A 25012-nucleotide genomic window follows, 5' to 3' on the forward strand; every position below is an offset into this window, starting at 1 on the left:
GTGAGTGTGGCGAGTAGACCTGGAGATGTGAAATTCTCTCTCCCTGTTCCCCTCTTGGAAGTGACAGCTAAGCATTGCCTTAGCCCACAGTTAGATCCATTTCCCATGGGATGTTTTTAGTGCTACCAGATAGAAAAGACTTCTTGTCCTCTGAATATATCTTTTTAGTTTGTTTTTTTTTTTGGAGTGTTTTAAGAAAGTACCTGAGGGATCCTTCCTGTTTATCCCCTCACTTGTCCACTGGCAGATGGTTTCTTTTGGTGATGTCCTTGTACTTTATGTGTCTTACACAGCCATGTAGATGGGTTTTGAACTGGACCCGTTGACATTCTCAAGTGGAACAATGAAGGAATACATGCCAGAAACGCGTCTGTCCCTGGCTATGAATGAGAACAATGCCTGGCTGTCAGGTTAGATGAACGTGTCCCTGCAAAAGACAGGGTTGGATTTTCAGAGCAATTGTGGAAGAATTCTCTTAATGTCAATGCTGTTGTTGGATTGCTGTATTTAGCTGTCACAGTGTGATGGAGGTTAGGGTTAGAAAAGTGTTCAGGTTTGCTGCAGGAAACTTGTATGTCATTTTGAACTTTAGGCCAGAGCCAAAGATACCCGTAGAGCTGCTCAGCGTGTTATTTTTTTAGTCGAACTGAGCCAGGATTCTGGGACAGCAGTATCCTCACTGTCAGAGTGAGAAATAGTTATCATATTAGGCTCTCTGCATGGCACAGCCTTGCTTGTTGCAGTGTAAAAATGAGTACATCACATGCAATCCTTTCTATGTAAAAATACATATTTTGCTTAAAAGTGCATGCTTATTCTTTATAGTATAATAGAAGCTACATTTTGTGTTTGTTCCAGAGTATAGCATAGTTTCGTAGGGTTTCCTTTTATATGATTGAAATAAATAGCTTCAAGAATCAGATCTTCCCTTCCCAGTTCTGCTTTGCTCACTGCTCCTTGGAGGAGGGGGTAGGTGCAAGCCCAGCAAAAGGAGGTGCTTTAGATACTGACCTCTAATTTATGCATGCTTGGCTTGTGTCATCTAGGTGAGGAGGGATCTTGGAAGGCCATGTGGTCCAACCCCCACTCAGAGCAGGGTGAACTTAAATCAGGTTGCTCATTGCTGTGTCCACTAAAGTTTGGACTGTATCTGCTGATGGAAGTTCTTGATTCTGTAGGAAAGCTGAGTAAAACTCCAGTGGAGTCAGCAGAGCTGCTCCAGTCTGTGCATTTAGTATTAATTCTGAGACACTGAGAAATTTAGGTAGGTACATAAAGCTGGTTTACAGCAAAAAGTATAAATCTGATTTTGTGTCTCTTGAAACCTACTAGCAAAAGCAATTCATCATCACATTCTGGAGCCTTAAAAAGCACATTTTTAAGACCAGCCTCCCATTTTTTCAGGTGCAGTTTGTCATTCTTTTTAACTGCCCAGTGCAAGCATGGAAACATCACTCCAATTTTATGTGGACATGATCAGCAAATAGTTCTGGGTACAGTTTTAGCAGCTAGCAGTTACCCACATAAGAAGGAAAATAGGCAAAGCTTTCTCTAAAAACAACCCCTGGCTGATGATATTGCTTTAAATGGTATTTTTCTGCCAGAAAACTGGGTCATATGCTAACCACTGCAGCCAAATAGTTAATAGAAGTTGTTCATTTGCAAGGGAAAGTCCCCAGGTGTTTTCCTAGGGAGAGAAAAAACGAGTTGAGGGAGCTATGGGAAACCCTTCCTGGTATCCCTGCATCCCAGCTCTCCTGGTGGTCAGCTGTTTCTCTTGCTCTCTAAGCTGCCCTCTGCCCACTCTGTCTGGTCTCAGTGTAATTTATTTGAGACCTGTGCTTTGGGTTTGATTCAGCGTGGATTACGCCAGCATTGGCCGGTGCACGGCAGTGCTGCTGACACAATTTCTGCCTGAAGCCTCGCTCACAGCAGTGCCAGGAACTCTTCCTCCCATGGGAGTTGCAGGTGGGCAATGCTTTCTTCCGGAGAGGGCTGTAATTTCCTCGAGGGGTCACAGGCAGGGCAGAGTGGGGATGTAGAGAATTAGCCCTCCCCCCTGGCAGGCTGCAGCACGGGGCTCTCATGAGGACAGTCCCAATGCCAGAGGTGTCCCTGCCATTCCCGGGCTGGGTGTTCACTGCTGCTGGCTTCACACAGGGTATTGAGAGTCTCCCTCACTTCTCTCGCTGTCATGTACCCTCGCTGCCTGGTTATAGCTGATGAGAAGACTCTGCCAAGCTTAGCATGGTTCGTTTCTCATTATTTTACCTCTATGTGCCCACTCTGCCAATCCATGCACAGTGCCTTGGTAGTGGCTGCAGGCTGGGGGAGCCGGGCAGCTTCACATCCCTGCTGAGCCAGAGCTCTGGAAGCATGGGAGGGACAGCCCCAGTCTGTCCTTTCTGTGGGTGACATCAGTGTTGCCCTGTGGAGAGAGGAGACCTTTTATTTGAGAGGCTGTGCCAGCCAGAGGCAGTGGTGCATCTCCAGGAGCTGATGCTGCAGCTCTGCCCGGCTCATTCTGCACACGCTGGGGAGGGACCCACACGGCTTTCCTTGGAAATGGATGTAGGGCCCTGTGGCTGCTTCTGCAAAGAATATATTCTAGTTTGGTGCATGCAGGTGCTGTCGATATCTGTGCAAACCTATCACTCTCAGGTGTTAGTTATCAGAATTTCCAGATGAACCTTTTTCTCTCTGCTGTTCCAAGATTTTTCTAGCTGATGACTCATGTCTAATGTCTTTTGATAATTCAACTCACTTTGCTACTGAATTTCTGCTTGTGTATCATTAATCAAAGACACAATATCTTGTTTAATTTAGACATCTTTGATGAAAGTCTATGCATCAGCCATCCTGTCTCTCAGCACCATACCATTACAGAAATCCTTTTGTACTTTACAAGTTCATTAAGTGTCTCTAAAATAAAATGTAAGACTTTTAAAATTTCAATGGTAATAGCTTTGTTCTGAGATTCTCTGTTCCTTATCTTGGCTTTGGAGTGAAAGGAAGGTGCTGTAGGTAGTTTCAGGGTATACAGATATGTTTTTGCTTATTTTATCATTACAAATCAGATTTTATAACTGCATTCTGTTTCAAGTGCTGTTCAGGAAAACAGTTTTATAAGAATATAAAGCACTTTTTTAGTATTCATAGCTTATAATATCAGCAGGAAAATATGCTCTATTCAACACACAGTGGGTAACTGTTCAAAGCAAGTGCCATGATAGAGCCTTTACAATTTGATTGATGGATTCCATGATTTTACATGAGGTAAATGATTTATTATTGCCTTGAATACTTTATTTATGGGGATTTATTGCTATAGTGTCTGATCACCTCATAAATATCAATTAATTTAACCTTCAAAATTAATTATTTTCAAAGTCATTTTACAAATATGCACGATGTAAGAACACTCCCTTAGAGTGTTCTTAGTCTCAAAGAAGCAACATTCAGACTTTAATATAGGTTTCTTTTATAAGCTAGACAGCAGCTTTCTGACGAAAAATTGTTCCACTGGAAAATGCACTTGTCAGGCTCAAACTGTTCCATGGAAGTACAGTTTGATGACTTTTCTTTTTTTTTCTTTCAAAGCTAAGCTCACTGCACTGGAGTTGGAGGCTCCTGGTTGTATGGCTTAGTCTACCCTGTGGACAGCTTCAAGGCTCTCAGGGTCTCTGACTTCATAGTTGCTGGCACATCTAGGTTTTCCAGAGTCCCATTTGGAAAAAAACAGGTTTCTCTGTGACACAGAAATCTGCTTTTGACTCTTAACGTGGACCAGATGGTCCCCAAAGCCACATACTTGCTGAGACTGAAATTTGGCAGAGTACATAAACATCACTTTATGGTCAGCCTTCTATAGATCCTCACCAGCTGGAAGAGGAAATGGGTGGTTTATGCCATTGGTTGTAACAGGTAGCAACAAACCCATTCTGTCTGGATAAGTTCCATTATTTCTTCTGACTGGAGAAGGTGAAAAGCAATCTCACTTGTCTGCTTGCCAGTCTTACTTGGCAGATGATTGTGGAGCAACATTTGGCATTGATGAACAGGGAACTCCAGGAAAGTTACATGGTTATAGCCCTGCAGGGAAGTGGCTGACATTACTAAAACTGAATACATTGGAATTAAATGAATAAGACTTTGAGTCTGTAACAGCAGTTGCAGGAAGGAGCCTGCAACAGGTCCAATTGTGTTGCTCACATTCACCTCTGTTACTACTTTGTAATTATCCAGAACCAGTGGAAGGTAATGGTAGTACTTACTTTGACTTAAGCAGATTCTGGCCATGGTTGGAAAGAGTAGGTGTCACTGAAATTGGTGTAGTCAGAATACTTGAAATTGCATTAGTACTGCATATCCCTAAATAAACAGAGTATATAACTTTTGTTAGTTGGAAAATGTGCATAAAGAAATGTTTGTATATATTGAGATTGTTTGTCTTAAGTGGCCTCACCATATGAAGTAACTATTGTTTACTTAAACATTGCTGTACTAGCAATGAAGAACTTTCTGAAAGACCAAGGACAAAATAATAATAGAGAACTCTTCTTAAAACAGTAAACATTTCTCTAACTGTATACAATATTTTAATATAGCAGTTCCTAGGAAGTTTCTAGCTGCATTAAGCTATTGAGTAATTGCTCACAATATTAGCAGAGTTTGTAAAATTTTCCTGTGCTAAGATTATTAAGTGTAAAACAAAAGAAGGCACATGTTCCCATTTTTTAAAGTATTCTTACTAGCTTTATTTGCATTAACAGATATGTCAAATAAATGGGACAAGATAGATTAAAGGAATCGACTGTCCTCCTGTGTATCAGAGATATAGAATAATTTCAACTTTTCTATTTTTATCAATAAAATCATGATAGGAATAGTGTCATGTCCTGTCAGCTTTCAGCTGTCATAAACTCTAGTAATAAAGTTATTTGACAGGGTAAATGTGGATGAGAGGAATGGGTTGGAAAGGAAAATTCCTGTAGATTCCTTCTCATTTAAGGAGCGAAGTAGGCCCCTCATACTAATTTCATAGCACTCTATCACTAAATACACTGACATCCTTGATTGTTTTTGGTAGTAATTTTTACGAATGAAGAATTAACATATTTTGACTCGTTTATTTGGCTAATGTTCTTGTTGGCATGTTTCACTCACACATACATAGTTTTGTTCATGGACAAAACAGGGAACAGTAATAATAAATACAGCTTTAGAGTACAGAAAAGAAAGCAACAGGAAGATTTAAAATTCCTACTCAAAGAGTGATTATTAATGATGCTGGATGCTAATTTTTTATTTAAGTGTGTGAGTTTTGCTCAAAAAACCTGGATGGTTACTTCTTCAGATATGGAGTGTTGTGAGACAAAGTTTCCCCATTCTATTCCTGTTGTTCAGATATTACTGATTTGATTTTGTGCATGTAATGTAATCTTTAATTTACAGAAGTTTATGTTACCTAAAAACCCCAAAAACTACAGGCCAAAAAGATACCACACTTCTAAATTTAATTCTTGAAATGTATATTGTAGTGATTTACCTTTGCCATTTTAGGTCGCTACTTCTAAAACATAATTCTGAGTAAAAATAAGAATTCATCCTTATCCTTTTTATTTTTTCCCAGACCAAATGTGTGTGGATCACGTTACAATGCCTACTGCTGCCCTGGATGGAAAACGTTACCTGGTGGAAACCAATGCATAGTCCGTAAGTCAATCTCGTTATGTGCTATGACTGATGTTTATCTTTGTCCTTCTATGTCTCAGGGTGGTTTTAATTGTACACCAGAACTGAAATGTGTTTCTCTATGTTTTCAATAGCAGCTATGCATGATTGCTTTACCATTTAAAATATATTAAGCTAATATACAAAGTTTCATGGGCTACAGCACAGTGATGTGATACCAGTATTTAACAAAAGATTGATCTCGTCCACATGTTCTGTTTAAGTCTCTAGTAAAGGCTTCCAAGGGGTGTGTAAACTCCTGGGAATGAGTGCAATATGTTAATCTATGTAGGTTAATGGAAGGAGGCAACAGCATCAGGCCAGCAAACTTTCTCCACTTCTTTGGACCATAACCCTGAAATATGTAATGTATGCATACATCATAGTGCTCTATGCATATTCATGTGTAGTAGAACAGTGTACCAGAAATAACTCCTAAAGGCACTTTGCCCAAGGTTGATAAGACTCTCTCCAGAGATCCTGCAGCAGCATGCTGTCAGATGGGAATGACTGCTCTTGTCTGTGTGTGGTGCAGAAATAAAGGAAGCATTATGTTGCTGCCTCAGTGCCATCCTTCCTCCAGGAAGGTCTGGTAAAATGGAAAACAGTTTCACTTTTCCAGGGAAATCTCCCCATATCTAGTGTGGTCTGTGGCATGTAGCCAGACCTTTTTATAGCAGATGGTGAAGGTCTAGGTCTTAGCTGCCCCCCATAAAGATGCAGATGAATGGGAGGAACTGTTTTGCGATCTGTTATATGCGGTTTAATGAGTTTGTGGGTATTTATGTTATGGTACTGAATTTTCTGTCAGGTGTTTTTTTATGTGTTTGAGGTTTTTGAGACATATTTTAAAGGCATTTATGTTTTCTTAATAGCAATCTGCAGACATTCCTGTGGGGATGGATTTTGCTCTAGACCAAACATGTGCACATGCCCAAATGGTCAGATAGCCCCCTCCTGTGGTTCAAAATCAAGTAAGTATTTCTTCTGTGTCTCTGATATTGCTCTTTTGAGTCTGTGAAGCTACTAAGGTATGTAAAATAGTTCAGTGGTCAGTATTTAAGACAAATAACCTCTGAGTCACCAGACATACTTTCACCACAGGAAGGGAAGTGTAGCTTTCTATGATGAAACTGAAGAATGACTCAGAGATGGGCTTTTGGAGATGCTTCTTTTTTTTTGCCAAATCAAACCCAAAGCAGTCTTATTGGAAGCTATTTTCATTTGCCACTTTTTAACAGTAATTCCAGTCCTCCTTGTTTTCCAGAAAATACCTTATTTCTGTTCACTGGAAGACGTGAGCATGTATACGACAAAAGTTGTATTGATAGAGAGACAGCTCTTGACAATTGGCTGATCTTGACATGCTTTGGAATTTCCTTCAGATTTCAAGGATTATAAACCAGACACTATGTGTGCTGTATGTTAATACCTAGGCCTACAAGCTTTAGAGCATTTCCTTGCCAGGCTCAGTACGTATCTTCTGAATCTAATAGTGCTGACTTTCTTCAGGTGACACTTCTGTAGGTACTAGAGGTACAGAGTTGCCCAAGGTTTTAAGTGGAGCAGCTTTTCATCAGAAAAACCAAGATTCTTTGAAAATGAAGGTTTTCAGAGAGATGACTTTTCCTAGAAATGTTTGTATTTAAAGTTTTCAAGAAAGGTCCCCCAGAGCCAGGGAAAAAAATGTAAAATTAAATTCATTCAACGAACAGAGAACTCAATGGCTAAACATGAGTTGAGTGTTTGATATTGAGTAGGATTCATATCTGAGATGCCAACTGTAAAGTACTCTGTATTGTCATTTGAACGTGGTTCTTGTCTCTTAGAATGTAGAAGATTGAGATTTTTTTTACAACATATGAAGTTTCTGGAAAGAATTTTGGGGGAGACTTTTTCCCACAAATGCCTGTAACTATTTGAGCAACATATTGACAAAAGTCAGTGGGGGGGTTGCACTCAGCTGAGGTCTCTAATATTATGCAAAGTAGTTATCCTTTTAGTTCTGAATATCTTTTGAAACTCAGTGTGTGGTCTGCTTTGCTTCTGTATTTTTTACTTTGCCATTTTTTTGCTTTCCTGGTTGATAAGAGTTTTCCCACATAACTGGCCATTTCAGTTTGTGGTTTTAGCATCCTTTTTATGCAACAACAGTGGAAAAACATTAACAACTGCAGAATGTAATGGAATGGCATGTACTAAAATGGTAAATATTGTTCTTTGTAATTCAACCCATCTCATGTTCCTGTGATGTATGTTAGGGAGAGGACAGCATGAGGAAGATGTGGAGCTATAGAGTTCCCAGAGAGTACTGGAGGGAGGGAAGGGTGCAAAATGCTGCACAAATGTGTGTGGTGGTGTGCTCCTGCCTGGGTTTGCAGCTACTGTTTTACCAGGTGCTTATGCCTTAGTCCTATAAGGCAGTAAAGGAAGGTATGACCTTCTCCCCTTACCCTTTGGGCACAGAAGGAGAGATACATCCCTGTTTCTGTCACCTGTTTTGGCACCTTTGGCAGGAACAAGTGGGCCTTACCTTGTGTTTTTCTTTGGCCCCACTGAAGTCTTTTATGAGTCAAGACTCAAAAGAAACCTAGGGTAAAGTTTTTGGTTCTTCTTGTAGCTTTTCTTCTGAAATACTCCACCATTGTTCTCCATTGTTTTAGCCTTCATTGGAGTTGTTCAGTTTCTGCAGTAACATAAGACACATTTTGTGTATCCCTTTAATTTATTAAAACATACCAATTCTAAAAGCAAAAGTGTCTGGTAAGTTGTGGAGAAAAGATTCTCCACTGCTTCTGTGCACTCATGTGTAATATTTTTATGATTTAGCGCATCATTAGTACTTACAGAACATACTTTATGTAAATAATTTGTGCTGTTGGCACTGTAGACAAAACCCATGAATGTGTATTTACACAATAGACCACAATGACTTCGATGTGCAATTAGAAAACAAAGTAAACAGTTTGTTTAAAAGTACTGTTTGACATCAAATGGTTACAGTTAATATTTTGTCAGAATATTCATTCTTTAAACCTTATTTTAATTATATGTTTTTAAAATAAGAAAAAATCTAATTAAATAATTAAAAATCAAATGTAAATGATATGTGTTTGTCACATGCAATATAAAAATAGCAAATATGAGTGAAAATGCCATGATTTCTCAGAATTAAGTGTATAGCTTCTGATACATGAGATGTGTCTGAGGCGTCCTTTGGATATTTTAAGATATGTATGTCTTTAGTATTTAAACAATCAGTGGTAGGCATAGATTTTCTAGCAGGTACATCCATAGATAGAAACTGAATTGGCAGTGATTCATACTCTGGTTGTCTGTCGAAATAAAATATTGAATGTGGATTGGAAAGCATGTGGCTTTGAGAGTAAAACAAAGCCTCCAAGTTTGATTCTCACGCAGGTCAGTTTCTGGGGCTTTTCTGGTTAAGAGTCAGCCTTAGGAATCTGATTTGTGGTTGAAAAGATCAACCGGTGGTTTTCTCAGCAGGGATTTTAGTGACATCAATAAACTTACTGGCTGAGTAGTGGTTATTGCTGTGTAATTAGTGAATTTTTGGGTGTGCTTACAGCAGGCTTGGAGATAAGAGTGCCAAGTGTGGAGGCCTCCCTGCCGCTGGCTGTGATGTGTGTGTGCTCTGACGCTGCAGGTGCAGCTGTGTGCGATGTGCAGCGCTCTGTGCTGTGGGAGGTGTCCTGTGCTCCCTGCTCTGCCAGCTCTGCTGTGGCAGCGGCTTCACTGCTGCCCCCAGAGCTCCCGGGCTGAGGCTGCTGTGTCTGTGTGTGTGGCTGCTGCAGGGTGCTGTCACAGCTGGGGCTGCGGTGTCCGTGTCTGTCACAGCTGGGGCTGCCGTGTCCGTGTCTGTCACTGCTGCAGGGTGCTGTCACAGCTGGGGCTGCGGTGTCCGTGTCTGTCGCTGCTGCAGGGTGCTGTCACAGCTGAGGCTGCTGTGTCCGTGTCTGTCACAGCTGGGGCTGCGGTGTCTGTGTCTGTCGCTGCTGCAGCCCGGCCCCTCTTAGTGCTCCATTCACGCTCTGTGATCCTGCCGCGTGTTAGAGCCTGCTGCTCTGCCCCTGTGCGAGCACGGGGCAAATGAGGAGGAGGGTGTCAGGCTGCCCCCAGGGTTATGGGTCAGATTTGTCTCTGAGCTGAGCCCCTGGTTTTGCTTCTGTAGTTAGAATGGTTTTGGCTGGCTGAAACAGGGAAGGCATTTGCTGATGGGGCTGTTCCTGAAGGAAGGGAGCTATGACAGAGGCAGCAGTGGTGCCTGCTCGGGGTGACGGCTGTGGAGATAAGTGTCTGTGTCCAGAGCCTGCTCTGTGCCCCTGCCAGCAGCATCAGAGGCACAGCCGAGGTCTGAGCTCCTGCCCGGAGTCTTCCTCAGAGACCGCCCGTGGTGTGCGGCTGAGCCCGGGCCTTGGCTCCGTGCCCTGGGATCCCACTCCTCGGGTGCTATTGGAGGGGTCTGCTCAGCCTTATATTGTGCTACTGTCAGATGTGGGGTAAGGACTTGAATTTCGAATGTTCCCAGAGTTGTTGAGAGTACTGCGGATTTTGTCTATGCCTTGTGCAGGGCCGTGGAGCAGCAGGCTCGTGTCCCGCCTTGGCGCTAGCTGCCATCTCTCTCCTGAGTCAGTCACTTGACAGAGAAAGCACGCTGAGCATCTGGGATGCGATGCGGCCGTCATTCCTTGTTTACGGTTCCTGGCAGGCAAAGCCCTGCGTCATGCACGGCCGGGGCTGGGAGCGTTCCCTCGGCAGTGGCACAGAGGCAGAGCCGGCCTCTCCTCTCCCGCGGTGCCCGGGGGCCGCGCTGCCGCCCTCAGCCTGAGGGGCCGCCGGTTTCCCCCTGAGGAGGGCAGAGCCTCCCGCCTCGCGGTGCTGAGTTTGGGAGGGCAGAGTGGACAGCCTGTGGGCTACCTCTCGTTTGCTTGGTGAGCTCCTGCACGCTTCATGAGCGGTTGTGCTTGTGGCCGTGCTCTGGGTGTGATGAAGTCTTTACTCAGTTTTGCTGGGTATTTATTTAAAAAGTCAGGAATTGTTGTGCTTAAGAGGGCAGCACTTTGATAAAAAACACAAATTTCGCCCACACGCAAAGCCTGTGTGGATATGTATGGTCTTGCTGGCTCTTTTGCAGGTTTATAAAGTTGTGTTCCTGCAGTTATTCCTGTTTTGACTTCAGGCATTTCCAGTGCAGACTGTTTACAAATTGGATGTGAAAAAGAACAATAATTGATTAAAAGCAACCGTTTATTGATGTTAACATTTCCTGTGCATGCTAGATAAGGCAAAGCTATATGCACTGATTCACCAGCCTTATGGTAATTCCTGTGCTTTTCCTTTGAGTCTATGTCAGTGTGGTATCTTGGAACAGGTTGTTTGATTTACCGGAATATCTCCACTGACATTAATGGAATTGTTGATATAGCTGAGAAAAGAGAACCTGGACCTGCATTAATATGCTAGTTTTCAAAAATGCATTTTTAAAATCATCATCCGAGCTCCAGACAGCCTTTGAATGTGTCTGTAAACTTTTGGAAGGATAATATTACAGAATAGTTTGTATGATTTTGGAAGTACTCTTTCCAACATTCCCACAAAAGAGGGCAGAAAATAAGTAATTAGTTTACTGACTATGTCAGTGATCCTCTTGCCTGGTAATAGGCAAGAAAGCTCACTGCTTTAAATGGCTCATTTTAGTAAGGATGACTGGGTGTCCCAGCAGTCTCCCATAATGATTTTAGTTTTTAAAGGAGGAAGAAGTATTTTACCTTGAAAAAGTTATTTTAAGAAGCAGTAAGACAAGTAATGGAAACTTTGTGTGTATATCCCCAAAATGAGGAAATATACTTTATTTATACATGAATAGATAATATGAAAATCATAATTTCAGCTACTGTTAACCTTTTAATCTCAAATGTAGTTCAAACTACTTAAATGGCTTTGGTCTTCATGTGGGAATGGAAATTAGCTCTTGGCATAGCTTGCTCTAATTGAAATCAGTTTGTGGTTTTTAAGTTCCTTCCCTGCTTGACAGATGATATCATTTCCTATGCTTTTTGTAATCCCCTCTGTTTTTCTAAGATTGTATAAAGCTAGTTGAACTGCACATTTTAAAGTAACTTTTAAAGTAATTGTACACCTTTTTCTGACCTACTTAGGACATTGTCCAAAAATCTTCACCACATATTCACTCTGTATTTGCAGATAATTTTACTTTTTATTGAGGAATGTTAGTACATTTTTGTTGCTTGAGGTACTGAAGTACATCCAAAGCAGAACAAAGACGTATAATAGCTATTAGACACATAAGAAATGTAATACACAGTTTTTGCTTTTATAATTGAAGAATTAAGGTTACTAGTGTTTTAAATGCTAGATTGCTTTCAATTCTTTCTCCAGTTTTATGTTTTACTTCTGTTTTGTGGAATCATATTGTTATAGAAGGCAGTACAGTTAAAATTATTATTGCTACTTGAAAATAAAAAAAAAATTCTGTTCACATACTTCTGTTAAAAGCCAAATGATGCCTAAGAGTTTTGTGTGAGATGAAAATTTTGCTGTTTGGCATGGCACCTGTTAGCTGCAGGCTCTGACAGGACATGCAATTTGCATTTTTCAGTCCTCAGCATTTCAGACAGCATGGTGTAGGTATCCAGTGCTCCATCACAATCTACTGAAGGCTGATCAGACTGTAATCCTTTCTGGGGAGGAGCCTTTCATGCAGCTCCTGTGAGAAGGAAAACCATTTCCCAGCTGCTTACTGGAGTACAGGCCCCAGTTCCCAGCTGTGCTGGACAGCAGGACCTGTAAGGACTTTGCTTTGTTGGGAGACACTAAAAGTATGTCAGGCTCTTCATAAGGCATAGAGAAGTGGGCAGGTCTCCCAACATCTAGTTAAGAAATATATTTGCCCTTATTACTAGAAAAATTACTCAGAGACATGATGTTTTACTGGCATGGGGCTTCAGCTGCCTGTTAACCATTATAAGTGGTGGGGATGCAGCTGGGGAGAGAGTGCTGCTGCTCCCCTGCCTGTGCCCTTGGGAGGGGAAGGCTGTTGGCTCTGGGGAAGGGCAGTCTGTGAGCTCTGCAGCTCCCAAGCACAGCAGCTCTACTAGTGGGGTGAGCCCACAGTTGGCATACAGAAAAATCACTCTGTTATTTCTTCTTTTTATGCCAGAAATCCCGCTTGGCCAGGTCAGCTTCTGGTGTTGCTTGTGTTAGCAGAACAGGGCTGTCTGCAGGAGCTTCCTTACATGCTTCCCTTCAATACTTCCTTCCCCCACTTCCCAGATGATAAGGCTCCCTTTCTAATGATGCTGTCTGCCAGAAGTTTAGTACTTTCCCTTATTGAAGGCTTTTTCTCATAATTGCAAGCTAGGAAAGAAACATTGAGGACTTATGCTCATATGAAATGCCTTTGACTTGATTTGAATGAGAGGGTTCATCAAATTCTTGCACCATATCCTATTTCCTTAGGAACTGTGAATCTATATTGTGTTCTGTGGTGCCATTTTCCATATCTGTCATAAAATGTCCATTCTTGACTTCTAAAACTTTCTGGTTCATAGAGTCAATCCCTAAAAAAAAAAGTAAAAGTAAATATTTACCTTTAGCAAACAGTAAAGTGTTTCTGACTCAGATTCAGTTTTCATTTTATAGTAAAATTAGGATTTTTAATAAAAAGTTTGGTTTAACTGAGGAAAATCTTTTTCCTTTCAAGTCCAACACTGTAACATCCGCTGCATGAACGGGGGTAGCTGCAGTGATGACCATTGCCTCTGCCAGAAGGGATACACAGGAACCCACTGTGGGCAGCGTAAGTACACTCCCAGGAATGCAGATACTCTTGTGTGGCTCTGTGATGTGTGGGTTGGACACACTTTAGCACTAAACTTCAGCTGCTGTTGAGCTTGTTTTTGATCAGGCATAGTGAAATTTTACAGAAAAATACATGTCTGTGTAATGAATGCTGAGTGAATTCTTACTGATCAAGACTATTAAAAACACCATGTGACTTCGTAATAATTGGATATAACTTGACCCTATAGTTCTCACTGCCATAATTCCCATTGACCTCCAGGACTTCTCACCCACTAAAGCAGTATATCATACATCTAAATTTTACATGAGATTCAGTTTTAATTTCATAGATAAAATTAGTATTTTTAATAAAAAGTCTTGTTTTCATTACAGTGTTTGCATCAGACTTAGCTAGTATGCTTTAGAAATTTTGATGTTGTCTTATTAGAGTTGATTGACAGATGTTTTTATTTCCTCAATCAGTCCTTAGTCAAAAGCAATCCTGGATGTGCTGCTTGAAATCTCTCCCAAAGTGACTCTGGTGCTCTCTTGTTCTTGGCTGGAATGCTGTGAAGAAACTCAAATAAGGATGTAGACACTGCTTTTAACCAAGGCTGTTACGTTGCTATCTAGTGAAATATTGGTCTGACACAGAAAATATGTTTAGCTCATTTAATGAAAACCTTTTGTGCTCTGTCAAAATCAATGGCACACTTTACATGGACTTCAGTGGGACCAGGAATTTACCCTAATAATCTGGAGGAGGATCACATGGTGAAAGGATTAAGAATTGTATTTCTGCCTTCACTGTGAAATATCAAGTGGATAAAAGAGGATAAATGGAAATCTTCTTTCTACTGAAGTGAATGTGAAACGGAACAAAGAATAACATTACTCAATGAACATGAAATTGTATTTAAAATCTCCTTTTTCATGTGCATGTTGTATTTTCTAATTATATCTGAGAAGAATTTCTTTTGGAGTTTATTATTAAAAATTGACTTCTGAAGCTAGTGACAACATGATACAGAGGAAGAGTATCTTGAATTAACATGGAATAGATATTGATTCAATTTTGCTTTCCTAGTTAATAGCCTTATTTATTTAACACCAGCAAACAGCCTTTTAATACTGGGTTATTACAGAAGGAGCAAACACATTTGAGGATTTAGAGATTAAATATTCCTCTCCATCTTCTATCTGCAATCTCTATCAGTGGTTGTTTGTTACAAGTTTGAAAGATACTATTTTGAAGTTATGGGATTGTCCAGCTATCCCAAAGGGAAAGGCTCTGAGAGGTCAGAAAAGCTGTGGTTGTTCCTGTATTTGTATTATGCTCCACTGATGATGAGCCACGGTAGTAATGAGGCCAGGAAGTAGTAAAAGGTCATGAAGTAGATTCTAGGAAAGGAGTTTGGTCTGTGTACCATTTTTACCAGTTTACCTAAGTTGGCCAAGTACATACCTTCATGTGTCTCTGAAAACAGCTCAATAAAGATTACTCTTGCCTTCCCTTTGCTGCAGCTGTCTGTGAAAATGGATGTCTCAATGGAGGGAGGTGCGTAGCTCCCAACCGCTGTGCCTGCACATACGGCTTCACTGGACCCCAGTGTGAGAGAGGTACGTGCCCTAAACCAGTGGCAGTAATTATGTTCCAGCACCTCCAGCAGTAGGGCTGTTGGGCCTTTACCTATTGTATTCTATGGCTGAATTGCTTGTGTGTTTGTTTTTGTTGGTCTCAAGACAGAAAATAAATTATAAGTAGCATTTTTAGAAGAATTTCATAAAGATAGAGGCCAGGATGAAACACAGACTTAGCTGTTTACTTTGTTTGTGATGAAAACACTCCAGTGGAAGAGGTGGCAAATGAAAGTGTTTGCATGCTTTTGCTCAAACTTCAGTTTCTAAGTCATCAGAAAAGGTCTTGAATTTGATATACATGATAAGTAGCATCTTGCCTCTGTCTTTGTTATGTTTTCTTTTGCAGAGTATATTCAATTCTCTTTTCCATTTTGTACAGATTTATTGTTTTGAATTCAGCTTTTTAGTTGCATATCCATAGTGATAATCTTCAAATGAAAACACAATTATACCAACTACCTTATATGGTATGTGGATTTTTCTCAGGGTTATTAAACCAACTTAACATTTCATTTGTGAGCAGTGGACAATGCTTAGGTATAATACTGTTGAGTTTTATAAAAATGCAAATAAAATATTTTCATTTGTCAGAGCAGTTGGTCTGTGTAGTTGGAAATTCATACATTCTATTCATAGAATAGGTTATGTTGCATCTCTATGCACCTGGGGCAGAATAGACATCAATAATCTGGTTTTGGGCTTCCATGTAGAGGATGTGCTTAGCACATGAAATTTCTGTCAATGAGTGTGTCAGATGATCTCTGCTGTCAGTGCTGCACCTAGAGGAGTAACAGTTGGCTTTTATTATGTGGCAGTATGGATGGGTGATACAGAACAACAACTCTCAGGGGACCAAAGGGGTTTTTTCCTGTGCTTAAACTGATGAATCAGGTATTTCCAACACTCCCTACAACAGACAGAACTGCTGTGTTGGCAGTGTGTGAAGTCATGCCAGTTATCCACTGAGATGTTATAAAAGTAGTAGAAACCAATGGTGAGATTTTTCCAAGGATTGAAAAGTAGCTCAGTTCTGAGTTGTGGGATCTCACTGCTGGAGAGGAGTAAGAGGAATGGGCAATTAGGTTAAAGTTCCCAATTTTGAAGAGAATAAATGCTTATAGGTGAGAATTCACGGAATATTTCTGCAAAGACTTGAAAATGCAAGTAATTACTGCATGTTCTTCATGGGTGAAGTTTTTGAGCCTTCAGTCTGGTGAGGAATGTCAAGTGTAAGTTCAGAAGAATATTGTTCAGTGCTACTTTTGTGTTGCCTGATCTGAGACCAGTTTGACTCCACATCATTAGGGCAAGTTTCTAGGCTGAATTCTGGTAACAGCTTCAGTCCTGTCCCTCAGGGCTCCTTCCTAGTGGTGGGTGGAGTGGGAAACTGGTGGCACAGAGCCATTTGAGCCAAGTCAAGCTGTCCTGAAATTACATGCATGCTATTGAGCACAACTGAGGTGGAAATCTGTAACTTACATGCCTTAGTCCATAGGCAGTTTTTTACTTTAAAACGTGCTTGATTTTATAGTTATCAATAAAAGAGAAAATAGACATTAATGAGCTGTAGTATTCCTGGTTAATGCTCGCTTGCTGTGTTGAGGCCAGATGATTGTCATATCCTCCCAGAAAACCTCTGAAATTTGGCTGCTTTCACAGATTTTCTGCAGTCTCTCTACCTAGCTAAGCTAATATGTTCCCCTCCTCTAAAGAGGGTGTGGTGGTTTTTGGTCTCAGAATCACATTATGCCATGAGAAAAACTTTTTCTGAAGATAACTTTTCAAGTATAAACTAATCTTGGTCTTAGAATAACTTGCCTTGTTCAGCACATGCACCTGTGTGGTCACTGGGGAGTTGTCTGGCTGCATATGATTTTACACAGCTGTCAGCTAAGTAAGAGGTCCGTATTTTGAATCTAGCTTTGGAAAGTTCTGTGGCTTTGACACTCCCTCGTGGGCTTCTGATGTACATGTTGAATGCATGTTAGCCAGAAAATTGACAAGATTCATGCCTTGTAGAGTAAAATGGTGTGTTTATTAGAAAGAAAAGAAAGAGGGGAGGAAACAAAACAAAACCAAAGCATCTCTGTGCGTGGAATGGTGGCGGGGGGGGGAAGGGGGGAAGGAAAATACTCAAGAGAAATGGTGTCTTAAACGATGCCATTTCTGGCAGAAGCAGGAGAAGCAGATTGTTTTGAAAGCACCATTTCTGGATATAAACGTAATGTGCAGTGATACAGTTTTGTGGCATACACATTCTCCATCTGTTTGGCTGTGATTTGACTTTTAGGTTATGCCATCCCACAAACTAACAGTTATGGAAGTAATTTACTGCTCTGTATCACCCAGTGCTTTTCTCTACAAGCATCAACTAACAGTAACAGTCAAAGAGTGTTTGTGGCACATGTGTCACACACCAAAGAATATTCCAGCCTTTGCTGCATATGTCATAACTTACAACTGACTTGAATAAAATGATGTCGAGGCAACCAAACACGAGGGGTTATTCTAATAATCCGATAGGGAAAACATTTAAAATGTTGCAGGTGCTTGGAACAAAGTTAGATCCAGTTTCTTAGCTACAGAGACAAGTTGTGTAGTTCTGTTCTGAAACAGTGTCTACTGTTTTAACTAGTTTTTCCATGCATTACCTCAGTAAATGTTGGCCATGTGGTTGTTAATGAAGACAGGACTCCTGTGTAGGTCAAGGGCTTTATCTGGTGAATGACCCACTGTTTCAAAGTGTAACAAACACCATCAAATTTGTGGCATGAGTATTTCTATGTATTTATTCAGTCATTCTTTGAGAGGGTAGCAGATGGCCTTGGACTGTTTTGGCACACAAATCGCTTTTTTGTATGTCTTAAAAGTGTTAATCTTAGTGTAAAACACTATAAACATGAGCATAAGGAATTCTGAGATTCGCTTATCAGTGGAGTTCCTCTCCATGTCCTGGGAGTGTATGCCATGTCACTGGTGAGACAGGCTTCACCAGAGCTGGATCAATAACTTTACCATGGTGCATATGTATCCTTAACTCCTGAGCTGTTGTGTGAGGTGTTTGGCTCCTTTCCAGAGGAGGAGAAGCTGCCTGGACGTACTGTCAAATATATGCAGCTGTGTCATAAAACAACAGACCTGGCTTTTCTGCGCAATAGTGTTCAAAAAGGTAGACTTGACATACACTCAACAGTATAAGTGGAGTTGGGAATGCTTCCTACAGGCATTTAAGACACATTTAAAATACATAGCCCTAGAAGGAAAATATTTCACAGATATTGCCTCAGTTAAAAATCGAACTTCAGGGACTGCTTTTGGGAAGGTGCTGAGTTCTCTGGCCGTGGTCCAGTGATGAGCTTTGACATGCCTTTAAGTTCAAACCCAAGATGTCAATATGCTTAGAATTATGCAAGTGCTTAAGGGCCTTGCTGGATTTTGGCCCAAGCTTTCAGAGTTAGTTAAGATCTGAGAGATGCACTCAGTTTTTAGTTTATCAGTAATCATATTATTATTAATGAAATCACAGACAGCAGAAAATGAAGATGTGGACAAAGCAAAATTTCTCCCACTGGTTAAAAACTGGATGCCATCCTTATGCCATTTTACTGTTAATGCTGAATAACTTGAGCGAGTTACAGATTCTGCAGTTTCTTTTAGAGTTGCTGAAGAGGCTGAGAGCAGAAACTTAGTTTATGTTCCCCTGAGGATGATTCAGAACATTGACAGCTCTTTCTGTTGTCTCTGAAATAGCCTAGAGGATTTAGCTGGCTGTGGGAGATGCCCACGTTTGGGTCATGTGAATACATCCCTGTATCGTGCACTTTATGAAAGTCCAGAGAAAAATTGATGTTAGGACCTCAGGAAGATCAAAACACAGATTTGGTAGAGCTGCCTACAAATTTGTGCACAAACGTTTTCTTGACTCTTTGAAACTATTTCTCTTTAGACTTTTGGGTGATAATACTTTAGGAGGGTGAGTTCTATATAATATAAAGTTGTACATTGTTGTTATCCTTGTATTGCAGAAATGCAATGAAATGTGCTTTTCTTTTTCTGTCTGGATTCATTTAGAGGAACACAGTGGAAGCTTAGAATGTGTTACAGACCTGTTTGTTTATTTGAATGCTTGTGACAACATCAGGGGCTCAATCCTGCTGCATTCTGGAGTTTTGCCACTCGCTTCACATAGGAGCAGAATTGGGCCTGATGTAGTTCAAATATTAAAAACGTACCACGTGTGTTTTGTTTTTTTATGGACTCAGAATATGAGCAAATGATTGCTTTTTCTTCAAACAGAGTCGTTTCTGTACTGCTCTCTTCATAGCAGGAATTTTTGCATAATTTTTAATTATATTTGGCCATTATTAAAAGTTCCCAGAATTAATGCCATATGTAAAAATATCTTTCCCGGAGCCTCCCTATGAAAGTGCAGCCTCTGAAAGTGGTCAAGAGTAATGTAGGGCTCTGTATATTTTTTTTTCTTTCTAAATACTACAACGGGTAGAATGTTTTTACAAAGAGGACACTGCACCCCTTAGTGTGCCCCGTCTCTGGTATTTAGTCTAAATGGAAAGTAAATAACAAAGTGTAGATAGCAGTAAAAGTATGTTCCCAAACCCTTATGTTGCATTTAAAGTAGTATTGCAGCATATGGTAGCTGGCAAACATTTGAATAAACTTGATTTCTGTTGCTTTCTTCCAAGAAACACATCTGTTGACATAGACATGTAGTTTCTGCAGCCCTGTAACATGAATGCATGCATGTACAGTGTTATAGCAGCAAACTGATGAGTGGCTGGACTTGAAGGCCTGCAATAAGGACTCTTGCATACATTTTTCCCCCCTGAAAAATTATGGAAAATGGCTTCAGGCTGAAGATCAATATATTTAGTCACAGAGTGATGTTTTATTGACTTTAAAATAATTTCAGTATATGTTGTCACCTTTGATGTCTTTCAGTTTTAGAATAAAAATTCCATTGGGTTATCTTCTCTAAAAACGAGGTTGAGATAACTGGATGAGTTTTTTATTTTTTAAAATTGAAGCTGCAGCTTTATGGTCGAGAAGGCAGCCTCTACAGGATGATTGTGTGTGATTTAGGTGGTTTTTAATACTTAGCAATATAATCAATAGATCTCTGGATCAGAACTCAGGTCTGTTATTTGATGCCAAAAAGCAGTTTTAGGGATCTTATGTGTAGGAACGCTTTTATCCATTGTTCTGGTCCTTGCCTGTTCACCCCATAACTGGCTTTGTGTTGCTTTCTCTGTGCTTTGTGTGTCTTAAAATATCATATAGCCAGTTCTAAAATGTTTCTTCAGATATATGCTTTTAAGCTTAATCAAGATCCATAAATGATTAAGCACATATGGCTTAGGTCTCTTGTGAGATGTGAGGGCTCCAACTTTTGTACACGAAGCTGAACATTTACATTTTGCTCCAAATTGAGTTTTGGTTTCAGTCAAACAAATCTAAAGTTTTCATTCAGCTATTTGGCAGACCTTTTTATATTTCCATGCTTTCTTGATTGGCTGCTAAGGACACTGACCTTTAGATGTGCAGTAAAGTATTGTTTGGACTTTGCTTTGCTTTGTTTTGGTTTTAGTTGTAGCAGTAGAGATGCATACAAATTTAATCACTAACTGTGGAGCCTATAGTTGGTATAAATTATCACCAAAACATTTGAATGAAATAGCTGCATTGTTCTAATCTGTAAGATTTGGTTCTTGTATGTAGGACATTGAAAGGGCTCACAGGAGAGTCACTAGATCATTCTTCTGGTACTGCAGACAGCTTTGTTGTTGAACCTGACTCCTGCCTCCAGCTTTGCTGGCAGCTTCTGGCTCCTGTTTGCTGTGCAAAAATTGGGTTCAGCTCTCACTGCAGCCAGGCTGGACCCTGTGCTGGCTGTGCCTGCATGTGGTTCTTGCTGTCTGCCTTGTAGTGCCTTGAGAAATGAAGGATGGAGGCCAGTGGAGGAGAGGCTTTCTAGAAGGTACCTACACGGAGAGGTTATGGGATGTTGCATGCAGATCATCCAGCTGTAACTTCTATATACACATGCAAACAGTGGAAAGTTGTAGCTTCCCTGACTGGCCTTCACTGCCAGATCTGTGCTCTGCAGTGTTCCAGGGAGAATTGGAAAGAATCCCTCTCATGTGTTGTATCACGAGAGTAATTTTTTTTGTGTATATGTGTGCTGAAAGATTGAATCAGCTTTTATTGATATTGGTTGTCATTGCAGAGTGGTGTTATATTTGAGAAATTCAGAATGTGTATCTTAGGACGCATGCTCCCCTCTTAGAAGCATTTTACCAGGCCCATTTTTCTAATTTCAGCCAAAACTTGTAAAAAATAAAATAGCTGGCCACAGCTGATTTCTCATGGAACTTTCCAAAGAAAAGGTGCCTTTGAAATGGTGACTCCCAGAGTCAGACATAATATAGGGAATGAATAAATGCAGCTGAGAACTTACCTAACAATGCCTATTTAGCTGTTTATGGAGAAAATTACTCCTTCTCTGGGCTGCAATATATTTAGATATAAGAAAGCACTGCTACCTGAAATCCTCTCATTTGTTACAGTGAAAACAAATGTTTTCCTTGTAAATCACCCATTCATAGCTTTTTTTCTTCTTGGGCTGATAAGCTGAGAATTTTTGCTATAGTTGCCACAGAAGCAAGTATCAGTATGCATGATGCCTCAGTTGAGTTTGTGACTTACTTTTTTTTCTTTGTTTTTACAAGCGATCTAAAACTTTTTAGATGGCCAGTTCTAAAAAAGAAAAGAAACCTCTTTTAAAAACATAGATCTAACCTAATGAAAGGGTAAACTGATGAAGGCATTTCCAACTAAAACAATTCTTTTATGTAGGTCAGCTGCAAAATGCTAATGAAAATGCATCTTAAACAGAGATGTTTAAGTGCTCAAAGTGGTCAGTGTAACTGTTTTGACACATGTAAGATTTTTTGCTATGTATTTGCAACAGAGCTGTTGAAATCTCTGTAAAGAAAAAGACTTTTCTAAAGTAAACTGTTAGATTTAGAAAGAGATCTACCCTGTATCAGCATAAAAGCTGCAAAAAATTGTGGGAAACAGCTACCTAAGAGCAGCTGTAAGGACAGACACATTCTCACTTCCAGTTGCCCTTGAGAGGTTCATGAATAATGACTGAGTAGTTTTTATATATTTTTTTTATGATAGCTTGTACAGTTTAGCACTTTAGAGAAATGCTGTAGGAAAAGAAAAGAGGCCTAAATAAGGTCTGAAAAGAAAGGAGCCCTGAGAGAAATATCACTCTCCAAATTCTGCTCTGCTGTAAAACAGAGCTTGGCTTTGCACTCTTTATCCAGAAGAAACTTCTTTTGGAAAAAAAGGTGGAATTTTGCTATGTAAAGAAACCAAGATTCAGTATTTCCCTTCGCTGTGGCTAAGTGTGTAAAGGCTACATATATGTAATTTTAAAAAGCATGAAAGTTATTAAAAGTGCATGTGTGTTTACACATATATACAGGTGGGTTTATATTTTAAGAAATGTAAACCTTTTTAAGCACCTGAGTTTTGGTTGTGGTCTTATACATTTACTTTGTGTCTGTTGCAGGCATTACCCAAACTAAACTAGTGCAGGTAGGTTAATGGAACTGAGTCTGCTGTGCTATAGCCTTCATTTCTTTCCATGGTGGTGTAATTCACATTATAGGTCTCCTATTCTGAAGGAGGGGTCTCTGCACTGTTTTACTTGTCCCTGAATCTTTAACTTAGTGTGTGCCTCAATTTTTAAAAAGCATTTACTGGAGTAAGCCTGGCTTACCAAGTGATCTCGGTTATGTTTTATAATGATCCTGTCCTCAATGTTTATGTTTTTTTTGCAAAGTTTACCCAGTGATTGCCAGGTGTTCAGTGCTGTCCCCATTTGCTCCTTACTCCTTGGAATGAATGGTCTTCTGTGACCCTCTAGGGCTTTTTCTTCTGACACAGAGGTGATGAAAGTCATAGGGAGGCAGGAGCTGAGGAGAAGCCTGTGTGCTCACAGTTGTTGCCTCCTTGGGGAGGTGGTGGCTGATGCCTTCATCCTGCCCCACTGCACACAGCATGGGACCAAGCCAGAGGTGTCCTTGCTGGCATTGCAGCAGTGGTCATAAGTTCAGTGATATTTTACAAGATTTACCATTTTCCTTATTTCTGTATGCACAGGGACCTCCTAGTACTCTTTGGTCTCAAGATTAAGCCCTCAGCTTTTGCTCTAGCTCCTTTTATCTCGGTCCCATTACTTACAATTGCTCCATTGAATCTATTGATAGCTGAATTTTCAGCAAGGTTTGGAAAAGCAGTTTATCTCTGGCAAAAACAGGCAGCACAACAAAATGCATATCTGCTGGTTAGTGGGGTAACTCCTGCCTATCAATGCAAACAATGCATTTACATTCTTTCAAAAATAGAACTGCAAGATTTAAAGGGAGAGAGGGCAATTTCTAGCTGTATTTCAGCTTACAGAATTGCTTAGAGTGGAAGGGACCTCTTTACATCACCTAGTCCAACTCCCCTGCTCAAACAGGATCAGTTGGAGCAGATTGCCCAGGACTGTGGAAAATATGCTAAAGTATGTGTTAGTCTGTGATTTGTGCACCTCCAGCTGTACCAATCAGACCTATTAGCTATTTAAGGTCCAGTGTTAGCACTGAAGGTCCAGTGCTAACATTGTCTAAGTGCTCATAATTCTGGATCTTCTGTGGATTTTTTTTCATATTTGTGTGTTCTGTTATCCAGAGAGTGTTTTTCCTGTGGCAGTGATTGATTGAGTGCTGTGAAATGAAAGCACATGTTATGCTGATGAGATCTAATGTACTTGCCTAATAAAATTTTAAAAATGGAACAGTTAGTTTAAAAATGAAGAATAAGCTGACAAAACTACAGTGGTTCATGGGGTGTGGAATAGGGAATGGTTTTAAATCCAGATAATACTAATAACTACAGACACACTGTCAGGAGAGTTTTCCTGTTTGCACTTGACACTAATTGTAGTTACTTGCTTGTCACTTAATACAAAAAGATGGGGACACCTATTAGGTACTTGCTAGTTCCACCTGATTTAGGAAGCAGCTGGGTACCTCAGTGATGGAGGGTTTATGTGAACTTTTTGAGGGATTGAAGTAAGGAGACGATAATGTTTTAATACATTAAAATTTGGTCAAGTTATAGCGCTCATAAAGCAAAGGCAAGAGGTACAGGTGAGAAGGGAAGATAAGGCAAAGAAGATGATGGCAAAGAGGATCTAGCCAGTTTTCACATATCTGGGGAAAAGAGCATTGGAGGCAGGTTGAGACGTTTTTAGACTGCTGCTCGGGCAGGGGAGACTCAGTGGAGATGTGCATTCCATTCATCTGAATGGCTCTTCTAGTGAAAACATTGCTAGACACAAGCACAGGCCAGGAATGGCAAATGATGAATGACTTAGCAAGCTATCTTGCTGGGTATTTAATCTGTGTGGTTATCTAAATAATTTGAAATGCTTCTCTTGGCCTGAGCCAGGCTGGACAAAATGAAGTGCCATGCATTAAACCTTGTGCTATTTCAGTTCTCAGGTCCCAGCAGGAACCCAACAAGATATGGTTTAATGAAAGGTGATACTATATTAAAATAACAGTACAAGTTGTATCAAACTTGGTTCCAAATTCAATACAAAATGTCGTGGTTTTAGAAGGCATTTTAAATCTAGCACTAACACTTCAGTCACTTGCTGATGTCAGTACAAAAAAAGTGCTTTGTACAGCTGCTGAATGCGAGGAAGATGAGAGGTTAAATTGGGTTAGCGGAA

The 25012-nt window shown here is 40.3% G+C and overlaps 1 protein-coding gene across 1 annotated transcript in view; it reads left to right on the top strand.

Moving 5' to 3' along the window:
- The window catches only part of FBN1 (fibrillin 1), a 141765-nt gene that overhangs the window by 8424 nt on the left and 108329 nt on the right, over positions 1-25012 (top strand). The window contains exons 3-6 of the mRNA XM_059481802.1: positions 5633-5715; positions 6609-6707; positions 13478-13573; positions 15082-15177. Of these exons, the coding sequence (XP_059337785.1) occupies positions 5633-5715; positions 6609-6707; positions 13478-13573; positions 15082-15177 (374 nt within the window). The remainder of the gene's footprint in view (positions 1-5632; positions 5716-6608; positions 6708-13477; positions 13574-15081; positions 15178-25012) is intronic.

This window comes from Ammospiza nelsoni, chromosome 14 (assembly GCF_027579445.1).
Source record: "Ammospiza nelsoni isolate bAmmNel1 chromosome 14, bAmmNel1.pri, whole genome shotgun sequence".
NCBI lineage: Eukaryota > Metazoa > Chordata > Aves > Passeriformes > Passerellidae > Ammospiza > Ammospiza nelsoni.